General features: G+C 39.7%; 1 protein-coding gene across 3 annotated transcripts; it reads left to right on the top strand.

Moving 5' to 3' along the window:
• Nucleotides 1–5,863: 5,863 nt before the first annotated feature.
• TSLIG3B (tRNA splicing ligase complex subunit 3B) lies at nt 5,864–16,539 on the top strand. Of its 3 annotated transcripts, none has more exons than XM_087951740.1 (8): nt 5,864–6,934; nt 8,919–9,067; nt 10,401–10,535; nt 11,388–11,578; nt 12,384–12,464; nt 12,763–12,876; nt 14,203–14,370; nt 14,752–16,539. In XM_087951740.1, the coding sequence occupies exons 1-8, from the start codon at nt 6,882–6,884 to the stop codon at nt 15,088–15,090; spliced, it is 1,230 nt and encodes a 409-aa protein (XP_087807866.1). In that variant the 5' UTR covers nt 5,864–6,881; the 3' UTR covers nt 15,091–16,539. The 3 variants fall into 3 exon arrangements, with proteins under 3 accessions (XP_087807866.1, XP_087807865.1, XP_087807867.1); XM_087951739.1 differs by having other exon boundaries at nt 12,760–12,876; XM_087951741.1 differs by lacking the exon at nt 5,864–6,934 and adding an exon at nt 7,187–7,292 and having other exon boundaries at nt 12,760–12,876.
• The last annotated feature ends 322 nt before the right edge of the window (nt 16,540–16,861 follow it).

Below are 16,861 nucleotides of genomic sequence, written 5' to 3'. Positions count from 1 at the left end.
TTTGGCCCCAAGAATGAATGTAAATCCTCTGAAGCAATTTCAGATTGTGGTTTTGGAAATTCTTGACAATTCCTTAAAACAGCAAGTTGGATCTTACCAAGGAATTTGTTGACATCACAGATGGGGTATTGTTCCAAAAACAATAACAGCAGCACACACACACACACACCCCAATAAAGGCTGCAAATCAACTTTCCAGGAAATTACAAAGCATGTGTCTCGCTGGAAAGGGTGATTCACATATCTTGCTTCAACAAAAATATTTTCTTAGCAAAATAGTTTTTAATTTATATCAATGTTGTTTTTTTAAATTCCCTTACTCCAAGATTTATTTCTCTGGCAGGCAAACCTTGCAAATCTGCCACACACTATGTTGCAAAGGATATTGGGTGGGCCAAGTGAATTTACATGGATGGAAGGCAGTCCTCGGCTTACAACAGTTCATTTAATGACCATTCAAAGTTATAATGGCACTGAAAAAAGTGACATGACTATTTTTCACCTTTATGACCATTGCAGGACTCCCATGATCACATGATTAAGTCAGGTTCTGACTCATATTTATGACGGTTGCAGTGTTCTGGGGTTCATATGATCACCTTTTGTGACCTTCTGACAAGCAAAGTCAATGTGGAAGCTAGATTCATTTAACAACCATCTTAATTACTTAATAACTGCAGTGATTCGCTTAACAACTGTGGGAAGAAAGGTCATAAAATGAGGCAAAACTGCCTTAAAAATGTTAGCAACAGAAATTTTGGGCTTGATTCAGTAGTGGGATTCAATTGTTTTTATAAACAGGTTCTGTGGGCGTGGCTTGGTGGTTGTGGCAGGGGAAGGATACTGTCAAATCTCCAGTCAGAGGTGGTATTTGCCGGTTCTCCGAACTACTCAAAATTTCCGCTACCGGTTCTCCAGAACTGGTCAGAACCTGCTGAATACCACCTCTGGCTTGATTGTTGTTGTAAGTCGAGGACTACCTGGAGATGCAATGGTATGCTGCCTCACTGATATTGTGTCTCTGCACATTTCTGCTCAAGCTTCCTTTAGCTGATGGAAATTGCTTATTGGAATCCAATCTGTTCTCTGCTGTTTGGAGCTGCTGAAAACAATGAAAGAATTTGGATACAGGCTTTAAAAGAAACTCAAGAATATGATCTGGAATTCACTTATAAACTTCATGGCTATAGGGACAGCAAAACCATGATATTTTTCCATTATCACTGTGTCTGAACAGACAGAACTATTTTTTTTTTCCAGATGGCCAACAGCAGTTTTCTCCACTTCCATATCTGCTGTTTTCAATTCCTAGAATCCTTAGAAATGGCTGCCAGCTGGCAAATTCAGAGCTGAAAGTTGCCTACTAGATGAGATTTTGACTCAGAATACGGCACTTCCACTTTAGACTTATGGTTCCACTTTCTTCAGAGTCGAAATCCCTTGTCCCTGTTTCAATATCATGATTTGTAAAGTCCAACCAGCTTGTTTACATGTGATTTACAATCTGCACAGCAGCAGAATGTGGATCTATTTGGCAGGCTGAGACCTGTCATGTATTTGCTCAATTCTTGTCATTCCTAATTTATAAAAGGTTTTCAAGATACTGATTAGGATAAAGATACATGTCTGCAAAACATTGTGGTGGCACCATTTCTAAAAAAAGATGATGCTGGAACTAATCACATTAGATAATTTCCAGTGGTCCTGACTAGTCCATGCTTTAGCCAAGATGCTCATGAAAAAACTGCCCTAGGAATTCTGGTTAAAGCAGTTTGCCTATTTCAATCGAAATTCAAACTTGGTCAGAGGTCAGAGACATATTTGGTTGACTCAGTGGAGTTTTCCATTATGATTTAAGTATGAGGAGGAATTGTAGGCGGGCAGCCATGTTACTCTTTGATAGCCAAAAGTAGGAGTTCTGGGAACAGCTTTTCAGACTAACAACATTTATTAAAAGGCATAAGCTTTCACCAGCTACAAGCTCACTTCTCCAGATGCATAGTCCATATGAGTAGAAGGTATGCGTATTTAAGATTAGGAAATCATCAGAAGCTGGAACATGATGATGCACTTCTTTATAGCAGTTTCTTCTTCTTTGGGAGTGGTTGCAGAAGATAGTATGAAGAATATTTTGATTGCTAAACTATATTAGGGAGTAGGAAAAATTTCAAACTCTTCTTCAAAAAATCTCATGAATGATTAAGGAGTCCTCCACCTTTTTCTCTTTTTCCCGCTTTCTCTATCCCTTCCCTATCTACCTATTTTCTGCCCAGGCAGGCGTGGCCTAATCTGTCAAAGGCCTGGGCTAATCCTGCACCCCCGTTTCCCCTTTCAGAGGCCCCGGCCCTTAATTCCCCTGATTCCTCCCCCACGACCGCCTCTTTTGTCGTCCCACTTTACCATCTTCCCGTGTCTGGCTGCCAGGGAAGGCAAGCCAGGGCTGAGCCATTGTTGTCGCTGGGCTCCCTGCCAGCCCACATCGCCTTTGTCACGAATGCCTGCAGACGCCGTGTTTTTTTCGGTGAAGCTGGATTGCAGCTGCACCAAAAAAAAAAAAAAAGATGCAGTGGCTGGAGGCTTTTTGCAGTGAAAATTACCAACCAGTGGAGCTTTGCTTGCTCCACTTCTCCAACGCGCCACTGCGGCCACATTCTAGGCACCGGCCCTGCAGGTCCACCCCATTGAGCCTGCTACACTGGAGGGACTTGCCCAAGCAAGTCTGAGTGGAGTGCTGCAGTCAATGGGGTAAGCCTGCATGGCCGGCGCCTAGAACGCGGTGGTGGTAGCGCGTTAGAGAAGCAAAGCCGGAGGTCGGTAATTTTTGCTGCAAAAAGCCTCCAGATGCCGCGTTTTTTTTGGTGCGGCTGGAAAAAAAGACGTGGCGTCTGGATGCTTTTTGGAGCGAAAATTATGGACCTCTGGCTTTGCTTGCTCCGCTCCTCCAACGTACCACTGTGGCCGTCAGCAGTTGTTGCGCATGCATGCAATGTCACAGATGCGCAATAAGGACTGACTGGGCAGGGAATGGAGGAGTAGGTGGAGAGGAGCAGGGCCAAGGCCAGCCAGGGGCCCATTTTACCAGTTTCCCGAACTACTGGGAACGGTAATGAACAGGTAGAATCCCACCCCTGAATTGAGTCCTGCAAGGGGCCCACCTCCAGCACTCCTCTGCCATCCCCCCTTGCCTTAGCGCCCCCCTGCCGCCCCCCTTGCCTCTTAGTGCTCCCCTGTCATCCCACTGCCCCCCCAGGGGGCAGTACCACCCACCTTAGAACCACTGGTTTTTACTACTTGGGAGTTATCTTTCATTCATCAGGACACAGAGTCCCATATCTGGCCCACATATTACAAGTGGCTCGGAGGAATGCTCTAGTTAACTATTTGAGGCAAAAAGAATGGCAATAATTATGTAACTATATAAATGTAAAAGTTCCCTTCTCACTCTTAAGTGTAGTATGTATCTTCCTCAAACCTGTATCCCCTACCAGAGATCTGGAGTTTGAGGTTTGGCCCAGTAACTCACTCAAGGGTTAGGGTTAATTAACAGGTCAATTATGTTAGGTGTTAAAGGTTGGGGCGGGGGTAATTTATCTTCCCCTCCCCCTCAACATTGAGCAAGAAATCTAAGAGCTTTTAACATTCCTACTAAAGGCAGCGACATAATAACCATATTGTCAGCATAGAGGAAAACTGAAAGGTATCTACTGGTTAGTTTTGGATGGTGAAAGTTACTTTTATGGAGGTATCAATTTATGTAAATGTTAGCAGTAATAGAGCAAGAATACATCCTTGCTTTACTTCCTGTACTGTAATGATTGACTAAGTTAACAGTCCTTGGGGATCACCTCTTACCTTCAGGTTGCTATTAGTGTAGAGTTTATGTATTAATAAAAGTAATTGTTTTTCTATGTTGGTAGATTGCAGATTCTTCCACAATACTTTTCATAATATGGAATCAAGTGCAGATTTGAATCTTACAAATGCTGCATAAAGACACCTTGCAAGACAATTCTGCTGCTACTATTGCTAGTTTGAAACCCAGCAGAATTTTTTTTTACAGTCGTTTTTATTTTTGTGTGCTAGCTACTTTTTTCCTGTTTTTTTTTTTTTTTTTAAATAACTCTGGCAGTGCATTGCTTTACATGTATTGTACAATGTGCATTGCTGGACTTTATAACCATTATAAGGAACTAGATCTGGGGGGTGGGAAGCCCCACTGAATAAGATTTGGATAGTGCCATAAGTTTATTTTTGGCAGTTCCTAGTTGGTGAGTAATTGCGTGCTCATTAGCTACTTCCATTAATCCAGTAATAATTGCATACTAAGAGAAGAGTCAGCAGGAAGAATTAGTTTCTCAATGAGTAATATGTCCTCACAGTAATCTTCCTCCATCTTAAATAAGAATTCCTTAGTTCATATATTACTCTACACATGAATAACATCATTCAGTCTAAGCCATATGTTCCTAGGGATAAAATTTGCCTGTCTGTTTTTCATTCTAAATACAGAAAATGGTCCAGTCAAATCTTACATTAGTTAGTTTTCACAGAACTTTTAAACATAGCCATGGTAGTTGGATAATTCAGTGGGCTGAAGTGCAGACCTCTAAAAGTTGCCCAAATTTGGGAAACATTGTTTTTAAAACACTTGTGTGTATAAATCTGTGCTTTAATGTAAAAATGTTTTATATAAAAAAATCTAAATAGATAAATGGAGAGCATTATTACTTTTTATTTTTGCCAGCTGCAATTCTTATGATCATGAGAGCTGAGGAAAAAGTGATTATTCATGGGAATTGTTGCTATCTTTGGTTGTTTCAGCAAGGGATAGCATTTAGTCAATCTTGTCTGAAGATCAGAAGCCAAGCAAAGTTGACATGTAAGTCCTTAATGGTAGTAATTGGGACTGGAATTTCTATCACTGAGCAATGCAGTCATAAAGTGTGACCACATTTGCTTAGTGACGACCATTCTGGCAGTCTCCAGTCGCCATAGTTAAGAAAATCAAGAGTCATTAAACAATTTCATGTGATTATGATTTCTGACTTCCTGCTACCTTCCTCATTAACTTTGCTTGTACAAAGGCTAAGGCAGGGGTCCCCAACCACCGGGCCGCGGACCGGTAGGCCGCTGGCTTGCTGGGCGCCATCTTTTTGATGAAAAAGTGCTTCCGGTGAGCTTTTCCGGGTGAAAGCTCACCGGAAGCACTTTTTCATCAAAAAGATGGCGCGCAGCGCTTCCGGTGAGCTTTTCCGGGTAGAAAGCTCACCGGAAGCACGTTTTCATCAAAAAGATGGCGCCAGCGCTTCGGTGAGCTTTTCCGGGTAGAAAGCCATTTCTACCGGAAAAGCTCACCGAAGCGCTGAGCCCGCTATCTTTTGATGAAACGTGCTTCGTGAGGTCACCGGAAGCACTTTTTCATCAAAAAGATGGTGGCGCCCAGCTGATGCCGGTACCGGGCCGCGGCGCCCAGCTGATGCCGGTACCGGGCCGCGGCGTAAAAAAGGTTGGGGATCACTGGGCTAAGGGGAAGGATAGAAATCATGAGGATGCTGCAATAGTTGTAAATCTGGGCTACTTATGTGACCACAAGAAGACTTCAAGGACAGCACTGTATTCAGTTGCTGAACTAGTGATTGTTAAGTGAGGATTATCTGTAGGGAATTGGCAGAAAACTAGAGCTGTAAGCTGTTCAGAAAAGTAAAAAAAAACATGCTAGAAGAAAGCAACGTAAATTACTTCTGCACAGTTGCTAAGAAACTGCAAGGTTGTGTTAACAGAAATCTATATTGACATGGGGATGTTTTTACTTTGAACCTAGGTTCAAACCTAAAGCAAGACAAGGCCCACTGCAATTCACTTCCCTCTCTCTTGAATTAGCCTGCATTGAATTGTCTTGAGGCGAATTGGCCATGGCCAAGGGCAAGTTTTACATGATGGTTTACGATAGATAGGGGCAAAACATTGTCAGTTCAGTTCAATTTTGAGTTCAAAATTGATCTGCCTAGACTTGTCCGATGCTGATCTCAAGCCTCCTAACATAAGACGCGTGGCTTCAGATCCGACGGCAGTACGACTTTGCTTCCTTCCGCAGGATTTATCAACCCATCCTGGCTGAGATTCTCATGTAGGTTGGGTTCGTGTTGAGAAACATCCTTCGCGGCGCCCTGAGACAAGGGAGATCGGAAGGCCGAAAAGCCAAGCGAGCCGCCGAGATTGGAGAGGGAGATGAGCCAGCGCAGCCCGGTTCAAAGATGGCAGGTCGCCTTTCCGAGAGACGCGGACCCGTAACCCACGTTCCTCGGCCTTCGCCAGAGTCACTTTCAAGCTCCACCGGCGGCCGGGCGGAGTTGAAACCCGCCGAAGTGAAGGCTGGCTGGCTGGGGAACCTCGAAAGATTCCTTGACCGTTGCCATGACTTGAGAAAAGGCCGCCCCTTGAGCGTGAAGCGAGTTAAGACTCGAGCCTCTTGTCTCTGGACTCATGTGGAAAGCGAAAGATGGGGGGTTAAAAGCTCCTTCTCGCGAAATTCACTGGAGGCGGCTTTCCAACAAGGCGATGGAGCATTAAACCCGGGCGAGCTTTTTTGAGAAAAGCCGGAGCAAAGGACCGGCCTCCAGCTCTTCCATGCGTGTTCAAGTGAGACCGGAGGAAAGAAGCGTCAAGGCAACCTAAACAACACTCCCCCAAGGCGGCCCTCCAATACCCCTGGGGTGGTAAACGAAGTACCGGAACCAAAACCTCTGGCCCACGGAGCTCGACGAGCTCGTTTGAACGAAACACCGGGCTCTTTGTGCCGGGAGGCGGGACCGAGAGCGCTGCAGTCGCGGGAAATGAAGGCGCTGGCGTTATAGAGCCCAACATGGAGTGCGTGATTCTGGATGCGCTCAGGCGTTAGGGTGAGATGGAGGAGGGCCGCCAACTCGGGGCAACGGTTGGTGGGGTTCTCCCTTGAATGTGCACCGATGACACATTCAATCCGGCGGCTAGATAAAGGACCTCCTTCGGCGATGCAGAAAGGAAGGCTTGACCGGGCTGGTTGATCCGTCCAGATCTCCCGCTCATCGCCTCGGTTCCCCCACCGGGAATCGAAGAGCCTCGCCATGATTCGTTTTAATAGCCTTGCACCCACCTCTGCTCGGTCGGGGGGGGGGGGGGCGGGCGAGATTGTTCCCGCAGTTTTGTTGTGGGAGGCGTTTTGTTGTGCGCGTGCCCATGCAAGCATCTCTCCCCGCCTCTGCGAATCAAAGACTGGTGGAGAAATGTTTTCAAAATCCGTTGCCGTCATGAAGGTTCTTCTTTTTATATTCTGTGTTCAGTTCGTCCTCTCCACTGATGCCCAGAGCTTTAATTTTTCTGTGGTTGCTACTACAGGCTTGCTTGCTTGCTTGCTAATGTGTATATATAGCCTCGGAACATGTCAGTGTAATCTGTTCAAATGCAATATTTGCATTTTGCTACTTGATTTATATGGCTAAGATCGAGAGAGAAGAGGGCATTTTACAAGAATTAATACCTGTTGTGCTAAAGTCTTGTAGGAAATTATTTTTAAAAGGTGTATATATTTATTTATTTGTTGATTGATTAATTAATGGTCAGTTGACAGTCTGATCCTAAGGATGTTTATGTGGAAATATGGCAGGTTGGTTTCAGTTCAGTTACTTCTAAATAATGTGCTTTGTAATACATCATAAGAGATCCAGTTTGGAATAGTGGTTATGCACTATGCTAGAAACTGAGAGACTGCAAGTCCTGTTTTGAGCATAAAGCCAGATGGTGACCTTGGGCCAGTCATACACAGTCAGCTCTAGGAAGGAGGCAGTGGTAAACAATTCCAAGAATCTTGCCAAGAAAACTGCAGGGACTAATTCAGCCAGTCACCAGGATCCAATATTTGGGTGAAGATACAGATATATAAACATGAATAAATATACTGCAACCATATTTTAAACTTTGCTGATTTTGAAAAAGTGAAGTGGGATTGGATCTCATTAGTACTTGGATGGGATATCCCAGCCCTGTAAACTGTAAATAAATCTATCTATCTATCTATCTATCTATCTATCTATCTATCTATCTATCTATCTATCTATCTATCTATCTATCATCCATCCATCCATCCATCCATCCATCCATCCATCCATCCATCTCCCAGCAGTTGGTCCGTGTGGTCTGAAATGGTATAGGGTCTTTTGCTTGAGCAGGGGATTGGACTAGAACAGTGATGGTGAATCTTTTTGTTGTGGTGTGGCAAAAGCGCAAGCATGCGCTGGCACCCACAATGCAATGTGCCCCCTGCACATGCACATGCAACACACACACCCTGTCTTCTTACCTGCACTGTGCAAGCGCGTGCTTCCCAGCTGATTTTCGGCCCGTTTGAGGTCATTTTCGCCCTCCTGGAGGCTCGAGAGAAGCCTCTGCAGCCTTGGGAGGCCGAAAAATGGGCCTTCTGGAAATACTGGAAGTGCCCGTTTTCAACCTCCAGAAGGCCTCTGGAGCCTGGGGAAGGCTGTTTTCGCCCTCCCGGAGGTTCAAGGGAAGACTCTGGAGCCTCAGGAGGCTGAAAAGAGGCCTGTTTCGGCACTTCCGGTATTTCGGAAGGCCTGTTTTTCAGCCTCCCGAGGTTGCAGAGGCTTCCCTCAAGCCTCCAGGATGGCAAAAACAGCCTCAAAGGGACCGAAAATAAGCTGGGAGGCACGCGCATGTGTAGTGCAGGTAAGCTTGCCTGGGGGCTTTTTCACAGGCATGAGGAGGTGAAGCCACATCTTCAGGTTTCTTGTGTTTATATCATTCTTTATGAGAAGTTGGAATAAGAGAAAATAAACTTGCTATTGATCCCAAGAGGAAAATTTGAATATGCATATCTCTCTATGTGTGTTTGATTTATATGTTTTGAATTATGTGTTTTTCTCCAGATACAAAGGCCCCCTTCTGGATGAAGCAGCTCTTAATAAAGCAGCAGAATGTGGTCTGGCTTCTGAAGATTTTTGTGAGCTTTGTGTTTGGCTAAGTTCCAGAATACAGCCATTATGTAACCTGGAAGAAAGCATCTCCTCAACAGCTGGTATTTCTTACCTGATTTTTATTTGAAACTGTTGGAAATATGCGTATGGGAAATAAAGACTCATAAATTGAAATTAAGCCATTAAAATGTCATTACAGTCACTTCCATGTTTTAAAGTAACATTGCAATGGAAATTTTTGTGGTGATGTTTGACATTCAGCTTTACCTTTAACATGACACTGAATTGTTGAGCAACCCACTTGTTCTTGCAAACAAAATAATGATGGCTTTCTTGTGCAATTCTAGCACTTTTTTATTGTTGCATTTATCTTCTGCTGATTGTAGATTGTAGATTAGTTAGCAACTTTAATTGATTACATAAGCAAATTAGTAGTCAGCCAGGAACCCATAATCCAACAATTCATCCCTATTTTTATATCTTATTAAATTATAGTTGCAATCAATATGTCAAAAGCAAACCAATTTTCAACTGATTTAATGAACTTAAAATAATCATGGTTTATTCCACTAATATGATGTGACTTCATTCATTCATTATATTTAGCTCAAAGAAATATCAATATGGTTTAATAGGTGATGTGAATCCAATTAATGAGATACCAAGTAGAGAGATGATAGCCTTTACTGCTGACATCTATACACATTTTTTGTTAGTTCAGTTTTTAAATTTCAAGTACACCGAGGAAAGGATTGCCGGTTGATCGTTTCCTTGTTCTATAAAGGCTAAAACAAAGCAGCAACATAGTTGAGTACTTTCCTCCAAATGATTATCAGTTCCAAAATAGGTGATGCCTGTCACTGGAACTCTGTGTTATGCAAATATAGTTTATAACTATTTACATGTTGATTATAATTGATATTCTCTAGAAATGCCCTTGTGTGATTCTCTCTAACTTTTTAGCTTTTTTTATGGTTTATAATTTGTGACTAGTTCTGTTTTCAATATTCTTAGAACTGGTCCATGAATTTAAATTACAGGATTTTCTCTTTTTGTCATGAAAGACAAAAAGGCCCCAGTAAATTCAAATTGTATCAGTTATATTTCTTTGTCTAGAGTACAAGCCAGTATAAACATGTTTGCCTAAGATGAATATTATTTACGTATTTTTTTTTGTGGATTTACTTTTTTAGAGGATAAAGTTTAAAGCATATTAATAGGATACACATAAACATACACATAAACAAGTTGTACTTTAATATGTTCCATCTCAAGTAAAGCAGATAATTCATTACTATCAAAAGGACATAGTTGCAGAATGACGCTTGCTCAAAGCCCTTAAAAGACTACTGATTCTGGATTTTATTATAATTGTGCCTAAAATGGTAATGGAATTGAAGATGTCTAATTCTCTCTTAACTTGACTTTTTTTAGGTGGTGAAGATCTTGAAAGTTTACAACTAGAAATGAGTGGCTTTTTAAAAGAACTGGCTTGTCCATATTCCACACTTGTGTCCGGAGAAATTAAAGACCGGTTAAAAAACAAAGAAGACTGTCTTAAAGTCTTGTGTAAGTTAGTAAGTTCCTTGCTGCAATATTATATCTGCTTGCTTTGTTTCCTGAATATTTCCAGAAAAGAAAGAAATCTTTCTGAAAGTTGCTTCATAGAAGATTTGAACCAAGCATACAGAATAAAGGGACATAAGGCAGGAGATAGTTTTTTATTTACTTTTTAATCATCTTATCTAGCTGCAATCTCAAATGACTCTGAGCAACTCACATTATTAAAAAAGTAAAGAGTAATTTTAAAAATAAAAATATTTCAATACTCAGCAGTTGAGAAAACAGTAGTGTTGGGATACTTAGAATATAGCCGCTTTATACTCTTGTAGACCTAGATCCAAGCCAAGAACTAGCAGGGATGGGGCCAATCTGATCTCAGGGAGAGGAGATAAGCACTATACCAGAAAAGGTTTGTCTTCTGAGCCCTGCCAGCTACCCTTCCTTAGGTAATGAGATCTAGAACATACCCATCATGCCAGACTAGACAGGATGAGCTGAAACAACCGGGGGAAGATGGGCCTGCATGGAGGATGTCTGCCTACTATGTTATTAGTATTTGATTAGTAGTATATTCATTCCTATTGCTAAATTACGCTAAGCAAGAACAGTGATTCATAATAACCAAGTGATGGTGGATAAGTTTATTGGTATTAATCCATTAACATTTTTTCCTCTAAATAATGGATGTTCTGTTATAAAACTTACTTTTAATCTAGTTTTATTTGTTTCATGCCTTATTTTTATTTTATTTAGTTTTATATTTATATCCCAATCAGCATGGCAGGTCATTAATTTTTTTTCTTTTTGCTGAAACACAAACACCAAGTTAACATATTTCTTTTCTTCCTCATTTTATAGTATTTTTAAGCACAGAACTTCAGGCTTTGCAGATACTACAGTTTAAACAATGTAAAGGTTCCCATTTGGCAAAGAATGATGAAGTTCATCAGGAAATCCAGATGATCTGTGATGTTTTAGGGGTACCAAAATCATCAGCATCTTCTGACTTTTATTCTCTCCCTGTCTCATTAAACAATATAGAATCAAAGGTATAGTATATTTTGTACAGTTGAATGCTTTATAATTAGTTTCAATCTATTGTGAAGATAATACAAAACAATAGTGAAGGAACCACCAAGGAGGAAACTGCACTCCCACCAAAATGGCAGAACAAGTTACTGTATATAAATAGGCAGCAAACTACACACACACATTGATGATGTTACCTAGTTAGGCAGTGAAATGTCAGCCAAGCTTAGAAAGAACCAAGAACTTTACAATTCAGCCCATATTTAATTTGTTCATCTAATTTCTATGCTTCCCATCATGCCACAGCAACAATATATGTATAAAAACAAACAATCTTGTACTGGAATTAAAGTCATTGAATACAAATCTATAAAACTAGAAAAAGAGGAATGTTGTGGTCTGGCACCCATGTGGGGGTCAGACAGGTAACTTTTGGAAGGGTATTCCACAAGGGTCCCACAGCTAAAAAGGCTTTGTAGCAATTTATCCCATTTCATTTGGTAGAGGAACCCAAAGAAGATATATAAGGGAGGTGGCATTTAACATGCAACAAGGAAAATGCAGAGCTCTTTGGGTGAGCTGGTTACTTATTACTCCATTTAATTTCTCCATAATTGGGAAATGGTGGAAGATTGTATTTACCCTCTCTGGGAAATGATTTATTTCTCCATCTTGTCTACCTGTAGTAAAGAGTGTATTGGCTGCACATTGTATCCAATTTCTGCTGATGGGTGTTCCATGCTTTAATGTAATTACTAAGATATATAGGAAATTATTTTTTGGAAGTCATAAAGGTAGAGAGATGTTTTTTCTACTTTTTTTCAGCTTAAGGATGTTTTGTCAAAAGTTCCAAAAGCATACATGGAGAAACCTCTGCTGAAAACTCCCTTGAATACACAGCAAATGGTAACATCTTTTTTTTAAAAAAACAAAACTTGCATATGTAGTGGGCATACAGATTACTTATTGGATATGTTATATGCTATATTTAGTTTGTCTGCATTTTTTTGAATATAGCGATTTATATTAATTGATGTTGGATTTGATTGATTGTACCATTGAGTCAGTATCGACTCTTAGCAGCCATAGAGACAAATTTTCTCAGTGATCTGCCCCCATCCTGGTGCTTTACATCTTGTTAGATTTAAACATAAGTAATTTCTACAAAAGGATCACTTTAAGTGATTTCTGTTTTCTGTAGAAGCAGTTGGAAAAAATCAATGAGGCTCTTCTCACTGAATATGAGTGCCGCAGGCGGATGTTAATGAAGCGTTTAGATGTAACTGTACAGTCTTTTGGGTGGTCTGATAGAGCTAAGGTGAGTATGTTCTATTTTTTTTTAGTTCTTGTTGATTGAGTAGAATCCCGGTGTGGAAGATGTAAAGACAAGAGATTTTCTGTTATACAGAAGAAAGAGAATTCCAATTATTTGTTTCTCCTTTACTCATTTACATTTCAACAGATGAAGCACTTGGCCATATTAGAGGCATAGAAGCTAAAAAGGGCCTTAAGTGGGAAACCATGAGTGGAAAACCAAGAGTTCTGCAAGCTTAACTCAATAGTTGCAAATCACTCTCAAAGAAGAAATGGCAAACCATTTCTGTGTTACAACTAGTGAAATTGCATGGATCAGTGCCTATAGTAACCATAACCTTCCTTGGCCTGAGTATATATTAAAAATTTCCAGGCAAAAAACAATGTAATCTTACAATGTATGCAGGTAAGTCATCGACTTAACAACAGTTTACTTAGTGATTGTTCAAAGTTACAACAGTACTGAAAAAAGTGACTTATGACCATTTTTCACACTTATGGCCATTGCAGCATCCCCATGGTCATGTGATTTACATTTGGACAACTGACTCACATTTGTGACACTTTCTGTGTCCCAAGGTCACGTGATTCCCCCTTTGCAACCTTCTGACAAGCAAAGTCAATGGGGAAACCAGATTCAGTTAACAACCATTTTACTAATTTAACAACTGCAGTGATTCACTCAACAAATGTGGCAAGAAAAGTTGTAAAATGGGGCAAAACTAACTTAACAAATTTCTCACTTAGCAACATAAATTTTGGGCTCAATTGTGATAATAAGTTGAGGACTATTTGTATTGATACTGTAAGATTATTTTTGGGATTTTTTTCCTGAAAACTTTCAGTGTATGCTCTGAAACACTTCTGATTTACTGATTTTAAATTAATATTAGAATATTGAATATTAATTCAAAGATACATATTCAATTAATATCACACACAGACATATACATACATACATAGATATAATCTTGAATTTGATAAAAGTAATTTCTGCATGAACTCTGGCATCGGAAGATGAAAGCTTATGATATCAGGTGAATATAAACTTTAATTAAAATGGTAATTTATAAGTTCCTGTTAATTGTATAATCTGCTTTATCTAACCTACTTTAACTGCATTATGGCATTCTTTAAACAATCATTATTCCTAAGTGTTTTAGCAACTTTTTCTTTGTCATTAGGAGCTTATTTGAAACTAAAGTGCAAAGTGGAAGCTAATAATATACATGACATAAATAACTAGTTCATAGTGCAGTAAAGTTAAACTTCCTAATGTCACTCCGTAATAGTTTTTGTAGCTATTACAAATGTCTATCCATTTTCCTAGGTGAAAACAGATGATATTGCAAGGATTTATCAACCCAAACGTTACGGATTGACTTCTAAATCAACAATTTCAATAGCTCATCTTCTAGCTGCTCGTGAAGATTTGTCAAAGATCACAAGAACAAGCAGTGGATCTACGCGGGAAAAGACTATTTGTGCAATCAATAAGGTATACTTTTCATTAATGCAGCAGCTATAAATTTCTTGTACTATTGAACCTTTAAGAATTTGTGCTAGTTCTCAGAAATTTTAATGTTTCTGGTAATTTGCAAAATCTCAGGAATCCCTTGCTCACTGTTGCACTACATAAAATACAGTCATGTATATTTAATACATATTAGCCTTGTATTTTATACTCATTCTTTATAATTGACTGTTCAATCATAGATTATTTATACTCTTTTAGAATAATGCAGTAATGGAGGAAAACCTAGTGGTTTTAACCACAGACATGCATACATACATAAAGAAACATGCTTTCTCTCCATAATTTGATATTCCAAAGTCAAGGAAATATGGACTTACTGGGCTGTATATGTTTTCTGAACAGGTCTTGATGGGAAGAGTACCAGATCGTGGCGGAAGACCAACAGAAATTGATCCACCGCCTCCTGAAATGCCCCCATGGCAGAAGAGACAGGATGGGGGTGGTAGAGGAGGAAGGGGAGGTTGGGGAGGAGATGGTGGAAGAGGAAGAGGCGGAGGAAATAGAGGCGGTGGTGGGTGGGGTGGGGAGGGTGGAAGGGGTGGATGGGGTGGGAGTGGTAGAGGAGGGGGTGGGGGTGGCTGGAGGGGAGGGGGTGGATATCAAGGGAGGGGTGATTATAGTGGGAGAGGAGGGTATGGGGAGTCATATGGTAGAAGGGGAGGTGGCTATAGAAAATACTAACAATGTTGACCGACATGCATACTGTGAGACCAAGATCTCGGAATACATTATCGCTGATGGGCAAATGTGATGCTTAAACTGCATTGATCTTTCTTACTGATGAATCCTGGTTGTTCCATTCATTCAAAACCACCTTATACAAAATTACTTTTCACTGCAGGAATGACTTCTGTCTATCCAAGCATATGTACTCACACATTTGTCATTATCAGCAATATATACATGAATATACATGGAAGCAATGACTGATGGAAAACCTTTGGGTTGCAAATACACAACAAAATTGTTATGTACAAGTTTGATGTATAAATCTGATGCTAAACTTGCAGGGTATGTGGTGTTTTCTGTGCAAAACCCATCTCTCTCTTAAAAGTGTGTAATGTCCTTAATTATTTTGGCTCAGTTCTTTTTAGTTTCTTTGTTTTACATTATTGTTCATCAGGATTTTTATTTATTTAACAAGGCTGCTGAAAAAGATACGACCCTGAAATTGATATATGTCCTATCCAACCTTTCTGGTATTGGCAACATACCAAGCAATTAAAGAAGCAACATTGGATTTAGCTTACTGAAGGTACATAAGGCACTTCAATCAATATAGTCTGCTAGGATCAGTACTGGTGTTCTGATGGGAATGTTCAGGCGATAATGCTCTGATTTAATTCTTGAGGACACATAGAATATTTAAATAGCTTCATAGAATGTATTATGTATCCCATTACCACTCAATTTTTCTGAAAGAAAGGCCAAAGCAGACTTTCTTGAACAAAAGTGTTTTCTTTAGTTCTTGGTTTAGCCAAAGATTATGGTACATGTGCCTGTTGAAGTATATAGCTTAGCAGAAACAGGAATCTTTTGACTGATTAATGGAGCAGCTATTTCGCACATTTTTTCTGATCTTAGTTGACTGCCATGTTTCTTACAATTCTGCCTGTTAATTTTTTTTTAGATTTTAAGTTCATTGTTCTCATGTGCCGATTATGTGTGCCTGTGTTTCTCAACTTTTGACAACTTTAAGAAGTTGGATTTCAACTCCCATGCTGACTATGGATCTCTGCAAGTTGATGTGTATGCATCTTAAAATTGCCAAGGTTGACAAATACTGATGCACACTAAGGTATTATTCCAGAAATTATATGGTATAGAGTATTTTATTTTAGCTGATCATAAAATGAAAAGCAAGACAAACTGTTCTCCTGAGCCAAAAGTGAAAAGAGATTATTTTTAACTAGTTAAACCTGTAATTGTTTAATATTTCCTGACCATACCAAATCAGAAAAAACATTTCAAACTAAGTTAAGGATGAATAATAATTTCTGGTAATTGTATGCCTGTAATTTTGACAACCTCTAACAATGCAATAAACATTCAATATCTTTTATATGTTTAAATCTGAAAGTGTATTTTATAGAAGGTAATATTCTTTTATAAATAGTTTGTTTTAACAGATATCCAGTGTTGTGTTTCTGTTCATATACACAGAACATCTATTGAAAAAAACCTATCTTTTAATAGCTACCTAGAAAATGGTTTAAGTAATAGACCATTTACAATTGTGAGCACTGATAAATAAAATATAGTAAAGTTGTTGCTGTAGTGTCTTACACATTAGTAGAGATGTAATAGAAACTTATTCCTTTAAAAGAATTTTTCATTCTTTTGTTAAAAAATTCTTAAATCCTTTTGCTACTTATATTTATTTCATATATACCTAAAAACACATTTAATTTTGGAAGACATGCCCATTCTGCTGATATCAAGGTGGTGTTAA

The sequence above is a fragment of the Notechis scutatus genome, chromosome 1 (genome assembly GCF_049901735.1).
Source record: "Notechis scutatus isolate UNSWTSFEM ecotype Mainland chromosome 1, rNotScu1.2, whole genome shotgun sequence".
NCBI lineage: Eukaryota > Metazoa > Chordata > Lepidosauria > Squamata > Elapidae > Notechis > Notechis scutatus.
This window is presented reverse-complemented; position numbering and strand designations above follow the sequence as displayed.

What these genes read in the sequence shown, in the direction of transcription:
- TSLIG3B (XM_087951739.1), top strand. Translation starts at nt 6,882, where the DNA reads ATGCGCTCAGGCGTTAGGGTGAGATGGAGGAGGGCCGCCAACTCGGGG. An exon ending in GCCGCCAACTCGGGGCAACG is followed by an intron (nt 6,935 to 8,918) that starts GTTGGTGGGGTT and finishes GTTTTTCTCCAG; the next exon opens with ATACAAAGGCCCCCTTCTGG. An exon ending in CCTTGAATACACAGCAAATG is followed by an intron (nt 12,465 to 12,759) that starts GTAACATCTTTT and finishes TGTTTTCTGTAG; the next exon opens with AAGCAGTTGGAAAAAATCAA.